This window comes from Leptodactylus fuscus, unplaced genomic scaffold (assembly GCF_031893055.1).
Source record: "Leptodactylus fuscus isolate aLepFus1 unplaced genomic scaffold, aLepFus1.hap2 HAP2_SCAFFOLD_416, whole genome shotgun sequence".
NCBI classification, from domain to species: Eukaryota; Metazoa; Chordata; class Amphibia; order Anura; family Leptodactylidae; genus Leptodactylus; species Leptodactylus fuscus.
Window position 1 is genome coordinate 72,248 of NW_027440441.1, and position 17,289 is coordinate 89,536.

Genomic DNA, 17,289 nt, shown 5'->3' on the forward strand with positions numbered 1-17,289 from the left:
AGAAGAAACCGCAAGACCCCACATTACACGGGAGAGAGAGAGGCTGAGATTGTGAGACAGGAAGCCAAAAGGGGGCCGAGAGCGAGAGAAGAGGGAAAAAAGAGACCACAGAGAAGAGCGAGACGTGCACATCGTACAATAGGAATATATATATACATGGCTATAAGTCAGATACTGGTATACATCTGTAATATACATCAAATACTGATATGTGTACTGATGTATATGTGTAATATACATCTATAGGACATATACTGATATGTGTACTGATATATATGTGTAATATACATCTATAGGTCATATACTGATATGTGTACTGATATATATGTGTAATACACATCTATAGGTCATATACTGATATGTGTACTGATATATATGTGTAATATACATCTATAGGTCATATACTGATATGTGTACTGATATATATGTGTAATATACATCTATAGGTCATAAACTGATATGTGTACTGATATATATGTGTAATATACATCTATAGGTCATATACTGATATGTGTACTGATATATATGTGTAATACACATCTATAGGACATATACTGATATGTGTACTGATATATATGTGTAATACACATCTATAGGTCATATACTGATATGTGTACTGATATATATGTGTAATATACATCTATAGGTCATATACTGATATGTGTACTGATATACTTGTGTAATATACATCTATAGGTAATATACTGATATGTGTACTGATATATATGTGTAATATACATCTATAGGTAATATACTGATATGTGTACTGATATATATGTGTAATATACATCTATAGGTCATATACTGATATGTGTACTGATATATATGTGTAATATACATCTATAGGTAATATACTGATATGTGTACTGATATATATGTGTAATATACATCTATAGGTCATATACTGATATGTGTACTGATATATATGTGTAATATACATCTATAGGTCATATACTGATATGTGTACTGATATATATGTGTAATATACATCTATAGGTCATATACTAATATGTGTACTGATATATATGTGTAATATACATCTATAGGTCATATACTGATATGTGTACTGATATATATGTGTAATATACATCTATAGGTAATATACTGATATGTGTACTGATATATATGTGTAATATACATCTATAGGTCATATACTGATATGTGTACTGATATATATGTGTAATATACATCTATAGGTCATATACTGATATGTGTACTGATATATATGTGTAATATACATCTATAGGTCATATACTGATATGTGTACTGATATATATGTGTAATATACATCTATAGGTCATATACTGATATGTGTACTGATATATGTGTAATATACATCTATAGGTCATATACTGATATGTGTACTGATATATATGTGTAATATACATCTATAGGTCATATACTGATATGTGTACTGATATATGTGTAATATACATCTATAGGTCATATACTGATATGTGTACTGATATATGTGTAATATACATCTATAGGTCATATACTGATATGTGTACTGATATATATGTAATGTACATCTATAGCTAATATACTGATATATGTACTGATATATCAAATCAAATCAAATCAAAAAATGCTTTATTGGCACGTCCGAATAGGTATTTGGCATTGCCAAAGCTAGTAAAGTGGGTGGGTGGGGGGGGGAGTTGGGTTGGGTGGGTGGTGGGTGGGTGGTGGGTTTGGGGGGGGGGGTTCGGTTATAACAGTCCATGGAGTCTCATCTTCCTCTTCGTTGGTGACTGCTATATGGGGAGGTGGGGGTGGGGGTGGGTGGGGGTGGGTGGGTTGTATTGGGATAAATATAACAGTCCGTGGAGTCTCATCTTCCTCTGGTTTGGTGACAGCTGGACACGTATTGGGCAGCGATCTCCACAGTGGCCTCTTCTTCTCCCAGTAGGATGTAGAGTTTCCTCTTCTCCCAGTCTGGGATGTGGGCAGAGAGTCTTTGGTAGTAGACGGCCCTCATATCTGAGTATTTGGTGCAGTGTAGCAGGAAGTGGGTCTCGTCTTCTAGGATCCCCTGGTCACAGTGCTGGCACAGTCTCTTCTCCCGTGGCTTGTACGTCTGTCTGTATCGCCCCGTCTCTATCTCTAGGTTGTGGGCGCTCAGTCTGTACCGGCTCAGGGTCTGTCTGTGCTTGGGGTGGCGTATTCTCTCCAGGTAGGTGGCCATGGTGTAGTCCCTTTGTAGGGATTGGTACACATTGGTGAGTTTCTTGGAGTTATTTATTTCGTTTCTCCATTCTTCAATGTACCGCTCTCTGTTTGCCTCTGCGGTCGCCTTTATTTCGGCCTTGGTTATCATCTGTTGGTGTTTTTGGTTTGGTGGTTGGCTGCTGTTTGGTTGTTGAATGTCTGGTTTGCTCAGGTGGCTTAGCCATGCTTGGTGGTGGTAGGAGTCAGGCTTGCTCCCCTGGATGTGTGCCTGGAAAGCTAGCGCCCTCTTCTGTATGGTGAGCCATAGGGGGAGTCTGCCTAGCTCTGCCCTGCAGGCTATGTTGGTGGTGTTGCGATGGACATGTAGCAGGTATTTGCAGAACTCCAGGTGGAAGTTCTCTGTTGGGCTGGAATCCCACCTTGACTGGTCTGGGTAGGTGGCTGGGCCCCAAACCTCACTGCCATAGAGAAGGATCGGGGAGATGACAGCGTCAAATATCTTCATCCAGACCCTCACCGGTGGTTTGAGGTGGTACAGTTGTCTTCTGATGGCGTAGAAGGTTCTGCAGGCTTTTGCTTTCAGGGTTTCTATTGCTGCTTTGAAGCTTCCTGATTGGCTGAGCTCCAGCCCCAGGTAGGTGTAGCTGTTGGTTTTCTCCAGTGTGGAGCCGTTCAGTGTGAATTGTGGGGTGGTGGAGGCTTTATTGTGGCCCTTCTTCTGGAATACCATGACTTTGGTCTTCTTCTGGTTGATGGGTAGGGCCCATGTGGTGCTGAATTTTTCCAGCACTGACAGGCTTTCTTGGAGGTCTTTCTCGGTGGGGGCCAGGAGTAGGAGGTCATCGGCGTATAGCAGGAACTTCACCTCTCGATTGTTCAGGGTGAGGCCTGGGGTTGGTGAGGCCTCCAGGGCTGTAGCCAGTTCATTGATATAGATGTTGAAGAGCGTTGGGCTCAGGCTACAGCCTTGTCTGACCCCTCGGGCCTGTTGGAAGTATGTTGTCCTTTTCCCATTCACCTTCACACTGCACTGGTTTCCGGTGTAGGAGCTCTTGATGACGTCGTACGTTCTTCCTCCTATTCCACTCTCTAGGAGTTTTAGAAGTAGGCCTGGGTGCCATACTGAATCAAACGCCTTCTTAAAGTCTACGAAGCAGGCGAATATCTTGCCTCTTCTGGTGTTGTGGACGTGCGTCTTGATGAGGCTGTGCAGGGTGTAGATATGGTCTGTGGTGCGGTGGTTTGGCATGAACTCTGCTTGGCTCTTGCTGAGGACCCCGTGTTGTGTGAGGAAGGTGAGGATTCTGTTATTGATGATGCTGTTGAACAGTTTCCCCAGCTATGTGCTGCTGACGCAGATCCCTCTGTAGTTGTTGGGGTCATATTGGTCCCCATTCTTGTAGATGGGGGTTATGAGGCCTTTGTTCCAGTCTTCGGGGAAGTGTCCAGCATTGAGCACGAGGGTGAATAGCTTTGCCAGTGCCGCGTGTATTGCTGGAGGGCTGTATTTGATCATCTCTGGTAGGATGCCGTCAGGGCCACTGGCCTTTTTGCCTTTCAGCAGGACAATTCTTTCCTGTATATCTTTTATGGTGATTGGTGAGTCCAGAGGGTTCTGGAAGTCTTTGATGACTTTCTCCATGTCCCTCAGTTTGGTGATTATCTGTTGCTGTTCTGGAGTTAGTTCTTCTTCTGGGATGTTTTTGTAGAGAACTCTGAAGTAGTTGAGCCAGATATTGCCATTTTGGATGTGGAGAGAGTTTTTCTTGGGCTTTGTGCCCATGTGGTGCCAGGTCTCCCAGAATGAGCTGATATATATGTGTAATATACATCTATAGCTAATATACTGATATGTGTACTGATATATATGTAATATACATCTATAGGTCATATACTGATATGTGTACTGATATATATATATGTAATATACATCTATAGGTCATATACTGATATGTGTACTGATATATATGTGTAATATACATCTATAGGTCATATACTAATATGTGTACTGATATATATGTGTAATATACATCTATAGGTCATATACTGATATGTGTACTGATATATATGTGTAATATACATCTATAGGTCATATACTGATATGTGTACTGAAATATATGTGTAATATAAATCTATAGGTCATATACTGATATGTGTACTGATATATATATATGTAATATACATCTATAGCTAATATACTGATATGTGTACTGATATATATGTGTAATATACATCTATAGGTCATATACTGATATGTGTACTGATATATATGTGTAATATACATCTATAGGTCATATACTGATATGTGTACTGATATATATGTGTAATATACATCTATAGGTCATATACTGATATGTGTACTGGTATATATGTGTAATATACATCTATAGGTCATATACTGATATGTGTACTGATATATATGTGTAATATACATCTATAGGTCATAAACTGATATGTGTACTGATATATATGTGTAATATACATCTATAGGTCATATACTGATATGTGTAATGATATATATGTGTAATATACATCTATAGGTCATATACTGATATGTGTACTGATATATATGTGTAATATACATCTATAGGTTATATACTGATATGTGTACTGATATATATGTGTAATATACATCTATAGGTCATATACTGATATCTGTACTGGTATATATGTGTAATATACATCTATAGGTCATATACTGATATGTGTACTGATATATATGTGTAATATACATCTATAGGTCATATACTGATATGTGTACTGATATATGTGTAATATACATCTATAGGTCATATACTGATATGTGTACTGATATATATGTGTAATATACATCTATAGGTAATATACTGATATGTGTACTGATATATATGTGTAATATACATCTATAGGTCATATACTGATATGTGTACTGGTATATATGTGTAATATACATCTATAGGTCATATACTGATATGTGTACTGATATATATGTGTAATATACATCTATAGGTCATAAACTGATATGTGTACTGATATATATGTGTAATATACATCTATAGGTCATATACTGATATGTGTACTGATATATATGTGTAATATACATCTATAGGTCATAAACTGATATGTGTACTGATATATATGTGTAATATACATCTATAGGTCATATACTGATATGTGTACTGATATATATGTGTAATATACATCTATAGGTCATATACTGATATGTGTACTGATATATATGTGTAATATACATCCATAGGTCATATACTGATATGTGTACTGATATATGTGTAATATACATCTATAGGTCATATACTGATATGTGTACTGATATATATATGTAATATGCATCTATAGGTCATATACTAATATGTGTACTGATATATATGTGTAATATACATCTATAGGACATATACTGATATGTGTACTGATGTATATATGTGTAATATACATCTATAGGTTATATACTGATATGTGTACTGATATATATATGTGTAATATACATCTATAGGTCATATACTGATATGTGTACTGATATATATGTGTAATATACATCTATAGGTCATATACTGATATGTGTACTGATATATATGTGTAATATACATCTATAGCTAATATACTGATATGTGTACTGATATATATGTGTAATATACATCTATAGCTAATATACTGATATGTGTACTGATATATATGTGTAATATACATCTATAGGTCATATACTGATATGTGTACTGATATATATATATATATATGTAATATACATCTATAGGTCATATACTGATATGTGTACTGATATATATGTGTAATATACATCTATAGGTCATATACTAATATGTGTACTGATATATATGTGTAATATACATCTATAGGTCATATACTGATATGTGTACTGATATATATGTGTAATATACATCTATAGGTCATATACTGATATGTGTACTGAAATATATGTGTAATATAAATCTATAGGTCATATACTGATATGTGTACTGATATATATATGTAATATACATCTATAGCTAATATACTGATATGTGTTCTGATCTATATGTGTAATATACATCTATAGGTCATATACTGATATGTGTATTGATATATATGTGTAATATACATCTATAGGTCATATACTGATATGTGTACTGATATATATGTGTAATATACATCTATAGGTCATATACTGATATGTGTACTGATATATATGTGTAATATACATCTATAGGTCATATACTGATATGTGTACTGATCTATATGTGTAATTTACATCTATAGGTCATATACTGATATGTGTACTGATATATATGTGTAATATACATCTATAGGTCATATACTGATATGTGTACTGATATATATGTGTAATATACATCTATAGGTCATATACTGATATGTGTACTGATATACTTGTGTAAAATACATCTATAGCTCATATACTGATATGTGTACTGATATATATGTGTAATATACATCTATAGCTCATATACTGATATGTGTACTGATATATATATATATATATATATATATATATATATATATATATATATATGTGTGTGTGTGTAATATACATCTATAGGTCATATACTGATATGTGTACTGATATATATGTGTAATATACATCTATAGGTCATATACTGATATGTGTACTGATATATATGTGTAATATACATCTATAGCTAATATACTGATATGTGTACTGATATATATGTGTAATATACATCTATAGCTAATATACTGATATGTGTACTGATATATATGTAATATACATCTATAGGTCATATACTGATATGTGTACTGATATATATATATATATGTAATATACATCTATAGGTCATATACTGATATGTGTACTGATATATATGTGTAATATACATCTATAGGTCATATACTAATATGTGTACTGATATATATGTGTAATATACATCTATAGGTCATATACTGATATGTGTACTGATATATATGTGTAATATACATCTATAGGTCATATACTGATATGTGTACTGAAATATATGTGTAATATAAATCTATAGGTCATATACTGATATGTGTACTGATATATATATGTAATATACATCTATAGCTAATATACTGATATGTGTTCTGATCTATATGTGTAATATACATCTATAGGTCATATACTGATATGTGTACTGATATATATGTGTAATATACATCTATAGGTCATATACTGATATGTGTACTGATATATATGTGTAATATACATCTATAGGTCATATACTGATATGTGTACTGATATATATGTGTAATATACATCTATAGGTCATATACTGATATGTGTACTGATATATATGTGTACTATACATCTATAGGTCATATACTGATATGTGTACTGATCTATATGTGTAATTTACATCTATAGGTCATATACTGATATGTGTACTGATATATATGTGTAATATACATCTATAGGTCATATACTGATATGTGTACTGATATATATGTGTAATATACATCTATAGGTCATATACTGATATGTGTACTGATATACTTGTGTAAAATACATCTATAGCTCATATACTGATATGTGTACTGATATATATGTGTAATATACATCTATAGCTCATATACTGATATGTGTACTGATATATATATATATATATATATATATATATATATATGTGTGTAATATACATCTATAGGTCATATACTGATATGTGTACTGATATATATGTGTAATATACATCTATAGGTCATATACTGATATGTGTACTGACATATATGTGTAATATACATCTATAGGTCATATACTGATATGTGTACTGATATATATATATATATATGTAATATACATCTATAGGTCATATACTGATATGTGTACTGATGTATATATGTGTAATATACATCTATAGGTCATATACTGATATGTGTACTGATGTATATATGTGTAATATACATCTATAGGTCATATACTGATATGTGTACTGATATATATGTGTAATATACATCTATAGGTCATATACTGATATGTGTACTGATATATATGTGTAATATACATCTATAGGTCATATACTGATATGTGTACTGATCTATATGTGTAATATACATCTATAGCTAATATACTGATATGTGTACTGATATATATGTGTAATATACATCTATAGGTCATATACTGATATGTGTACTGATATATATGTGTAATATACATCCATAGGTCATATACTGATATGTGTACTGATATATATGTGTAATATACATCTATAGGTCATATACTGATATGTGTACTGACATATATTTGTAATATACATCTATAGGTCATATACTGATATGTGTACTGATATATATGTGTAATATACATCTATAGGTCATATACTGATATGTGTACTGATATATATGTGTAATATACATCTATAGGTCATATACTGATATGTGTACTGATATATATGTGTAATATACATCTATAGGTTATATACTGATATGTGTACTGATATATATGTGTAATATACATCTATAGGTCATATACTGATATGTGTACTGATATATATGTGTAATATACATCTATAGGTCATAAACTGATATGTGTACTGATATATATGTGTAATATACATCTATAGGTCATATACTGATATGTGTACTGATATATATGTGTAATATACATCTATAGGTTATATACTGATATGTGTACTGATATATATGTGTAATATACATCTATAGGTCATATACTAATATGTGTACTGATATATATGTGTAATATACATCTATAGGTCATATACTGATATGTGTACTGATATATATGTGTAATATACATCTATAGGTCATATACTGATATGTGTACTGATATATATATATGTAATATACATCTATAGGTCATATACTGATATGTGTACTGATATATATGTGTAATATACATCTATAGGTAATATACTGATATGTGTACTGATCTATATGTGTAATATACATCTACAGCTAATATACTGATATGTGTACTGACATATATGTGTAATATACATCTATAGGTCATATACTGATATGTGTACTGATCTGTATGTGTAATATACATCTATAGGTCATATACTGATATGTGTACTGATATATATGTGTAATATACATCTATAGGTCATATACTGATATGTGTACTGATATATATGTGTAATATACATCTATACGTCATATACTGATATGTGTACTGATCTATATGTGTAATATACATCTATAGGTCATATACTGATATGTGTACTGCTGATATACTTGTGTAATATACATCTATAGCTCATATACTGATATGTGTACTGATCTATATGTGTAATTTACATCTATAGGTCATATACTGATATGTGTACTGATATTTATGTGTAATATACATCTATAGCTCATATACTGATATGTGTACTGATATTTATGTGTAATATACATCTATAGCTCATATACTGATATGTGTACTGATATATATGTGTAATATACATCTATAGGTCATATACTGATATGTGTACTGATATATATGTGTAATATACATCTATAGGTCATATACTGATATGTGTACTGATATATATGTGTAATATACATCTATAGGTCATATACTGATATGTGTACTGATATATATGTGTAATATACATCTATAGGTCATATACTGATATGTGTACTGATATATATATGTGTAATATACATCTATAGGTCATATACTGATATATCTGTGTAATCTCTATTATTTGCTTCTGCATATACAGGGCCATTACTGAGGTGTTTCGTTTTGCCCCCTTCGTTCCCCTCTTGTCCTCCGTGCTGTCCCCTCTGTTCATCACATGGTCATTATATGTTTAGCTTCGATGCTCAGACCTCGGCTTATATTTGGCGAATACAGGAACAAGATATCAGACAGAAATAACTAATATTTTATTATATTAATAATCCAAGTGTACAATATGCCATGTCATGCCCCTTCCACATGTATAATATACCATATACCTTGCAATAAGCACCATAATGCCCCTCCCACATGTATAATATACAATATGCCTAGCAATAAGCACTATAATGCCCCTCCCACATGTATAATATACAATATGCCTAGTAATAAGCACTATAATGCCCCTCCCACATGTATAATATACCATATACCTAGCAATAAGCACTATAATGCCCCTCCCACATGTATAATATACAATATGCCTAGTAATAAGCACTATAATGCCCCTCCCACATGTATAATATACCATATACCTAGCAATAAGCACTATAATGCCCCTCCCACATGTATAATATACCATATACCTAGCAATAAGCACTATAATGCCCCTCCCACATGTTTAATACACCATATACCTAGCAATAAGCACTATAATGCCCCTCCCACATGTATAATATACCATATACCTAGCAATAAGCACCATAATGCCCCTCCCACATGTACAATGTAACATATACATAGCAATCATCATACCCCTCCCCCTGTAAAAGACAAATATATTCCATATTCAGCCTTTTAAACATATATATAAATAATAGTAAGAAATCAGGTGCATAATGGATGTGATATACAGAGATTATAATATCTGCACACAGCGCCACCTGCTGGACAGTCCACATAACATCCCGCACACAGCGCCACCTGCAGGACAGTCCACATAACATCCCGCACACAGCACCACCTGCAGGACAGTCCACATAACATCCCGCACACAGCGCCACCTGCTGGACAGTCTACATAACATCCCACACACAGCTCCACCTGCAAGACAGTCCACATAACATCCCGCACACAGCGCCACCTGCTGGACAGTCCACATAACATCCTGCACACAGCGCCACCTGCTGGACAGTCCACATAACATCCTGCACACAGCGCCACCTGCTGGACAGTCCACATAACATCCCGCACACAGCGCCACCTGCTGGACAGTCCACATAACATCCCACACACAGCTCCACCTGCAAGACAGTCCACATAACATCCCGCACACAGCACCACCTGCTGGACAATCTACATAATATCCTGCACACAGCTCCACCTGCTGGACAGTCCACATAACATCCTGCACACAGCTCCACCTGCTGGACAATCTACATAATATCCTGCACACAGCTCCACCTGCTGCACAATCTACATAATATCCTGCACACAGCTCCACCTGCTGGACAGTCCACATAACATCCCACACACAGGGCCACCTGCTGGACAGTCCACGTAACATCCCACACACAGCGCCACCTGCAGGACAGTCCACGTAACATCCCACACACAGTGCCACCTGCTGGACAGTCTACATAACATCCTGCACACAGTGCCACCTGCTGGACAGTCCACATAACATCCCGCACACAGCGCGACCTGCTGGACAGTCCACATAACATACCGCACACAGCCCCACCTGCTGGACAGTCCACATAACATCCCGCACACAGCGCCACCTGCTGGACAGTCCACATAACATCCCACACACAGCTCCACCTGCTGGACAGTCCACATAACATCCCGCACACAGCTCCACCTGCTGGACAGTCCACATCACATCCTGCACACAGCTCCACCTGCTGGACAGTCCACATAACATCCCACACACAGCTCCACCTGCTGGACAGTCCACATTACATCCTGCACACAGCTCCACCTGCTGGACAGTCCACATCACATCCCGCACACAGCTCAACCTGCTGGACAGTCCACATAACATCCTGCACACAGCTCCACCTGCTGGACAGTCCATATAACATCCCGCACACAGCGCGACCTGCTGGACAGTCCACATAACAGCCTGCACACAGCTCCACCTGCTGGACAGTCCACATAACATCTCGCACACAGTGCCACCTGCTGGACAGTCCACATAACATCCCGCACACAGCTCCACCTGCTGGACAGTCCACATAACATCCCGCACACAGCTCCACCTGCTGGACAGTCCACATAACATCTCGCACACAGCGTCACCTGCTGGACAGTCCACATAACATCCCGCACACAGCTCCACCTGCTGGACAGTCCACATAACATCTCGCACACAGCGCCACCTGCTGGACAGTCCACATAACATCCCGCACACAGCTCCACCTGCTGGACAGTCCACATAACATCCTGCACACAGCTCCACCTGCTGGACAGTCCACATAACATCCTGCACACAGCTCCACCTGCTGGACAGTCCACATAACATCCTGCACACAGCTCCACCTGCTGGACAGTCCACATAACAGCCTGCACACAGCTCTACGTACTGTGCGGGATGGAGACTATAGGACAGATCAGTCGTGTTTCACCAGATCAGAGGATCTCTGGTGAATTATGACCTCCCCATAGGTGGTGCCAGATATCAGATGCCTGCCCAATGACTGCTCATGCTTAATGATGATGGAGCTGGTGCTGAATCCTTGTGCCTGATGATGGAGCTTGAGTTACAGCTTTGTGTCTGATGATGGAAGTTGAGCTGGATCCTTGTGTCTGGTGATGGAGCTTGTGTTAGATCTTTGTATCTGATGGACCTTGGGCTGGATCCTTGTGTCTGATGATGGAGCTCAGGCTGGTTCTTTGTGTCTAATGATGGAGCTTGTGTTAGATCCTTGTGCCTGATGAAGAAGCTCAGGCTGGATCCTTGTGCCTGATGGAACTTGTTCTGGATCCTTGTGCCTGATGATGGAGCTTGTGTTAGATCTTTGTATCTGATGGAGCTTGTTCTGGATCCTTGTGCCTGATGATGGAGCTTGTTCTGGATCCTTGTGCCTGATGATGGAGCTTGTGTTAGATCCTTGTGCCTGATGGAGCTTGTGCTGGATCCATGTGTCTGATGATGGAGCTTGATCTGAGCAGATGACAGGGTGATGGAGTACTTGGTCACGTAGGTGCTGCAGTGTATAGATGTCATCAGTAATGGACCCCCAACCATTCTGCGTGAAGCACTGGCAATATTTGGGGATCCCCTCATTTGGGGGTGCTGAGCAGAATCTCCAGCCAGCAGGGACAGGAAGTAATGAATTGTCGGGAATAGCAAGTACCCCAACCTTTGGCAAAGCTGATGCGGACACTGTGTAGGTCACAAGGGCCGTTGCCCACCTCAGAGTGCTCCGATAAATCAGCTGCTCTGTCAGCATCAAACACTTTGATGGAGTATCCGGGCAGAACCTTGTGCACCGTTTGCCCCCGGGTGTTGATAGTGGCCAGGGTGGGCGAGTTGATGAAAATGGGGTGCTCACTTTGGTTATACACCCACACCTCCCCCTGCTGGTGGCTCAGGACCAGGCCCTGACCGATCTTCTTCCGGGTCCGTCTCACCATGTCATTTCGAGGCTCGGAGCCCAGGAACCCCAGGCAGAATCCGCTGGCCTTGGGCAAGTCATAGAAGATGTGGACGGAGGGTTCGGTGACGCTGTAGAGGCGCCCCACTCGTGTGCGGTGCTCCCAGTACGCCAGCTTACACCAGTGACCGTCACGGATGGAGCCTCTGGACAGAGTGGTGTCTGCAACAACCAGAACAAACATCAGGCTCATGTGCTGCACCCCAAAACCCACATCTGGGGGCCCCGCACCCCTGGAACTGCTACATGACAGAGAACTGAAGTGATCCTGGACATAACTTGTACTCTGAACCCTGCTACTAGATTGTAAGCTCCTAAGACAATATGCAGTGAGTGGAGCTAGAGTGTAAGCTCTGGGGCTCAGCATTCCCCTCCATGGACCACACGTATAGATGTAACATACATGCCACTTCCCTGCACGTGTCCTTACCGTGTAATCCTCGCACATTACAGAGACTGGACTCCTGCTCTGTGAGCGCTGTGTTACTCAGGACCGGGCGGGCGACTTCTCTCACCTTGTACCCGGAGGAGATGGCCGCCTCTGCTCATGGGACGAAAGGAAGAACCATTAATGAAGGGGTGACCAGAATTTTCCAAGTACCCTCTGACCCCCGCTCCCAAAATCCTCTGTACCCTAGCGCCATTATTCTCTGTCTTCTGTTATCCTCCAGCCTCTCTCCCATTATCCTCCGTCCCTCCTCTCTCTCGTTATCCTCCGTCCTCCCCTCTCCCATTATCCTCCGTCCCTCCCCTCTCCAGTTATACTCCGTCCCTCCCCTCTCCCGTTATCCTCCGTCCCTCCCCTCTCTTGTTATCCTCCGTCCCTCCCCTCTCCTGTTATCCTCCGTCCCTCCCCTCTCCAGTTATACTCTGTCCCTCCCATCTCCCGTTATCCTCCGTCCCTCCCTTCTCTTGTTATCCTCCGTCCCTCCCCTCTCCCGTTATCCTCCGTCCCTCCCCTCTCCCGTTATCCTCCGTCCCTCCCCTCTCTTATCCTCCGTCCCTCCCCTCTCTTGTTATCCTCCGTCCCTCCCCTCTCCCGTTATCCTCCGTCCCTCCCCTCTCCAGTTATACTCCGTCCCTCCCCTCTCCCGTTATCCTCCATCCCTCCCCTCTCCCGTTATCCTCCGTCCTCCCCTCTCTCTCGTTATCCTCCGTCCCTCCCCTCTCCCGTTATCCTCCGTCCCTCCCCTCTCCCGTTATCCTCCGTCCCTCCCCTCTCCCGTTATCCTCCGTCCCTCCCCTCTCTCTCGTTATCCTCTGTCCCTCCCCTCGCCCATTATCCTCCGTCCCTCCCCTCTCCCGTTATCCTCCGTCCCTCCCCTCTCTTATCCTCCGTCCCTCCCCTCTCTTGTTATCCTCCGTCCCTCCCCTCTCCTGTTATCCTCCGTCCCTCCCCTCTCCCGTTATATTCCGTCCCTCCCATCTCCCGTTATCCTCCGTCCCTCCCCTCTCTCTCGTTATCCTCCGTCCCTCCCCTCTCCCGTTATCCTCTGTCCCTCCCCTCTCCCGTTATCCTCCGTCCCTCCCCTCTCCCGTTATCCTCCGTCCCTCCCCTCTCCCGTTATCCTCCGTCCCTCCCCTCTCTCTCGTTATCCTCCGTCCCTCCCCTCGCCCGTTATCCTCCGTCCCTCCCCTCTCCCGTTATCCTCCGTCCCTCCCCTCTCTCTCGTTATCCTCCGTCCCTCCCCTCTCCCGTTATCCTCCGTCCCTCCCCTCTCCAGTTATACTCCGTCCCTCCCCTCTCCCGTTATCCTCCGTCCCTCCCCTCTCCCGTTATCCTCCGTCCCTCCCCTCTCCCGTTATCCTCCGTCCCTCCCCTCTCTCTCGTTATCCTCTGTCCCTCCCCTCGCCCGTTATCCTCCGTCCCTCCCCTCTCCCGTTATCCTCCGTCCCTCCCCTCTCCCGTTATCCTCCGTCCCTCCCCTCTCTCCCGTTATCCTCCGTCCCTCCCCTCTCCTGTTATCCCCCGTCCCTCCCCTCTCCTGTTATCCTCCGTCCCTCCCCTCTCCTGTTATCCTCCGTCCCTCCTCTCTCCCGTTATCCTCCGTCCCTCCCCTCTCCCGTTATCCTCCGTCCCTCCCCTCTCCCGTTATCCTCCGTCCCTCCCCTCTCTCCCGTTATCCTCCGTCCCTCCCCTCTCCTGTTATCCCCCGTCCCTCCCCTCTCCTGTTATCCTCCGTCCCTCCCCTCTCTTGTTATCCTCCGTCCCTCCTCTCTCCCGTTATCCTCCGTCCCTCCCCTCTCCCGTTATCCTCCGTCCCTCCCCTCTCCCGTTATCCTCCGTCCCTCCCCTCTCCCGTTATCCTCCGTCCCTCCCCTCTCTCCCGTTATCCTCCGTCCCTCCCCTCTCCTGTTATCCCCCGTCCCTCCCCTCTCCTGTTATCCTCCGTCCCTCCCCTCTCTTGTTATCCTCCGTCCCTCCTCTCTCCCGCTATCCTACGTCCCTCCTCTCTCCCGTTATCCTCCGTCCCTCCCCTCTCCCGTTATCCTCCGTCCCTCCCCTCTCCCGTTATCCTCCGTCCCTCCCCTCTCCCGTTATCTCCCGCTCCCCCTCCCATCTCCCGTTATCCTCTGTCCCTCCCCTCTCCTGTATCCTCCGTCCCTCCCCTCTCCCGTTATCCTCCGTCCCTCCCCTCTCCCGTTATCCTCCGTCCCTCCCATCTCCCGTTATCCTCCGTCCCTCCCCTCTCCTGTTATCCCCCGTCCCTCCCCTCTCCTGTTATCCTCCGTCCCTCCCCTCTCTTGTTATCCTCCGTCCCTCCTCTCTCCCGTTATCCTCCGTCCCTCCTCTCTCCCGTTATCCTCCGTCCCTCCCCTCTCCCGTTATCCTCCGTCCCTCCCCTCTCCCGTTATCCTCCGTCCCTCCCCTCTCCCGTTATCCTCTGTCCCTCCCCTCTCCCGTTATCCTCCGTCCCTCCCCTCTCCCGTTATCCTCCGTCCCTCCCCTCTCCCGTTATCCTCCGTCCCTCCCCTCTCTCCCGTTATCCTCCGTCCCTCCCCTCTCCCGTTATCCTCCGTCCCTCCCCTCTCCCGTTATCCTCCGTCCCTCCCCTCTCCCGTTATCCTCTGTCCCTCCCATCTCCCGTTATCCTCCGTCCCTCCCCTCTCCTGTTATCCCCCGTCCCTCCCCTCTCCTGTTATCCTCCGTCCCTCCCCTCTCTTGTTATCCTCCGTCCCTCCCCTCTCCCGTTATCCTCCGTCCCTCCCCTCTCTCCCGTTATCTCCCGCTCCCCCTCCCATTACACCACCCTTATTGCCCCCCATGATACCTGGTGTTGCCAGCCGGCTGTAGTGGTAAGGGGTGCAGCAGACTGAGGTGCCGTCTCCGCTCCTCCTCCAGAAGTTCTGGCATTGGCTCAGGCTCTTGAGCTCGGTGCTGGTGCGGAGGTCCGGCCATCGGTATAACCTGCAGACCAGCACCTGAGGCGGCAGCGCCTGTTTTCCAGCACGAACTTCCCAGGGTAACAAGATGCACCCGCCATCCCAGCGCCCCCGCCCCTCCACCGCCTGCAACAACTGCCACAGCTGCTCATCTTTCAGCTTCTTAAAGAGTTGGTGGACTGCCGGGCGCAGGGCATTGTGGAGGTCCTCGGGGTTGGAGGGCGCCCCTTCCCCCTGACCCCGGCTGGTGGTTGTACAGCGCTGCTTCCAAAGATGCCTCACCAAGAAAGAACGTCGAGAGCGGAACATAAGATGGAGGCGATCGCTCTGCAGGACCCGCGCGCCAAAGGCGGGCCAAGAGAACCGGCTGCAAGAGAGGAACCAGTGTCAGAGAGCAGACGGCCCAACCTCATCCAATCACAAGGCACAAGAGACTCACCGGCTTAGTCAGATGGTCTGTAGGCGGAGTTCTGCCATCATCCTGCAGACGAGAGAGAGACGGGGACACGTTACATAATACGG

General features: G+C 42.5%; 1 protein-coding gene across 4 annotated transcripts; it reads right to left on the bottom strand.

The window, feature by feature from the left end:
- Nucleotides 1-9,968: 9,968 nt before the first annotated feature.
- On the bottom strand, nt 9,969-17,249 carry LOC142188314 (mothers against decapentaplegic homolog 6-like). Of its 4 annotated transcripts, none has more exons than XR_012712817.1 (5): nt 17,207-17,249; nt 16,656-17,134; nt 13,814-13,924; nt 11,906-13,545; nt 9,969-11,865 (listed from the first exon to the last, which is right to left on the bottom strand). XR_012712817.1 is itself a non-coding variant. In XM_075261814.1 (4 exons), exons 2-4 carry the CDS (start codon nt 17,074-17,076, stop codon nt 13,010-13,012), a joined length of 1,068 nt encoding a protein of 355 aa, XP_075117915.1. In that variant the 5' UTR covers nt 17,077-17,134; nt 17,207-17,249; the 3' UTR covers nt 9,969-13,009. The 4 variants fall into 4 exon arrangements, 1 of the variants encoding a protein (XP_075117915.1); XR_012712819.1 differs by having other exon boundaries at nt 9,969-11,025; nt 11,106-13,545; XR_012712818.1 differs by having other exon boundaries at nt 9,969-11,065; nt 11,106-13,545.
- Nucleotides 17,250-17,289: the final 40 nt, after the last annotated feature.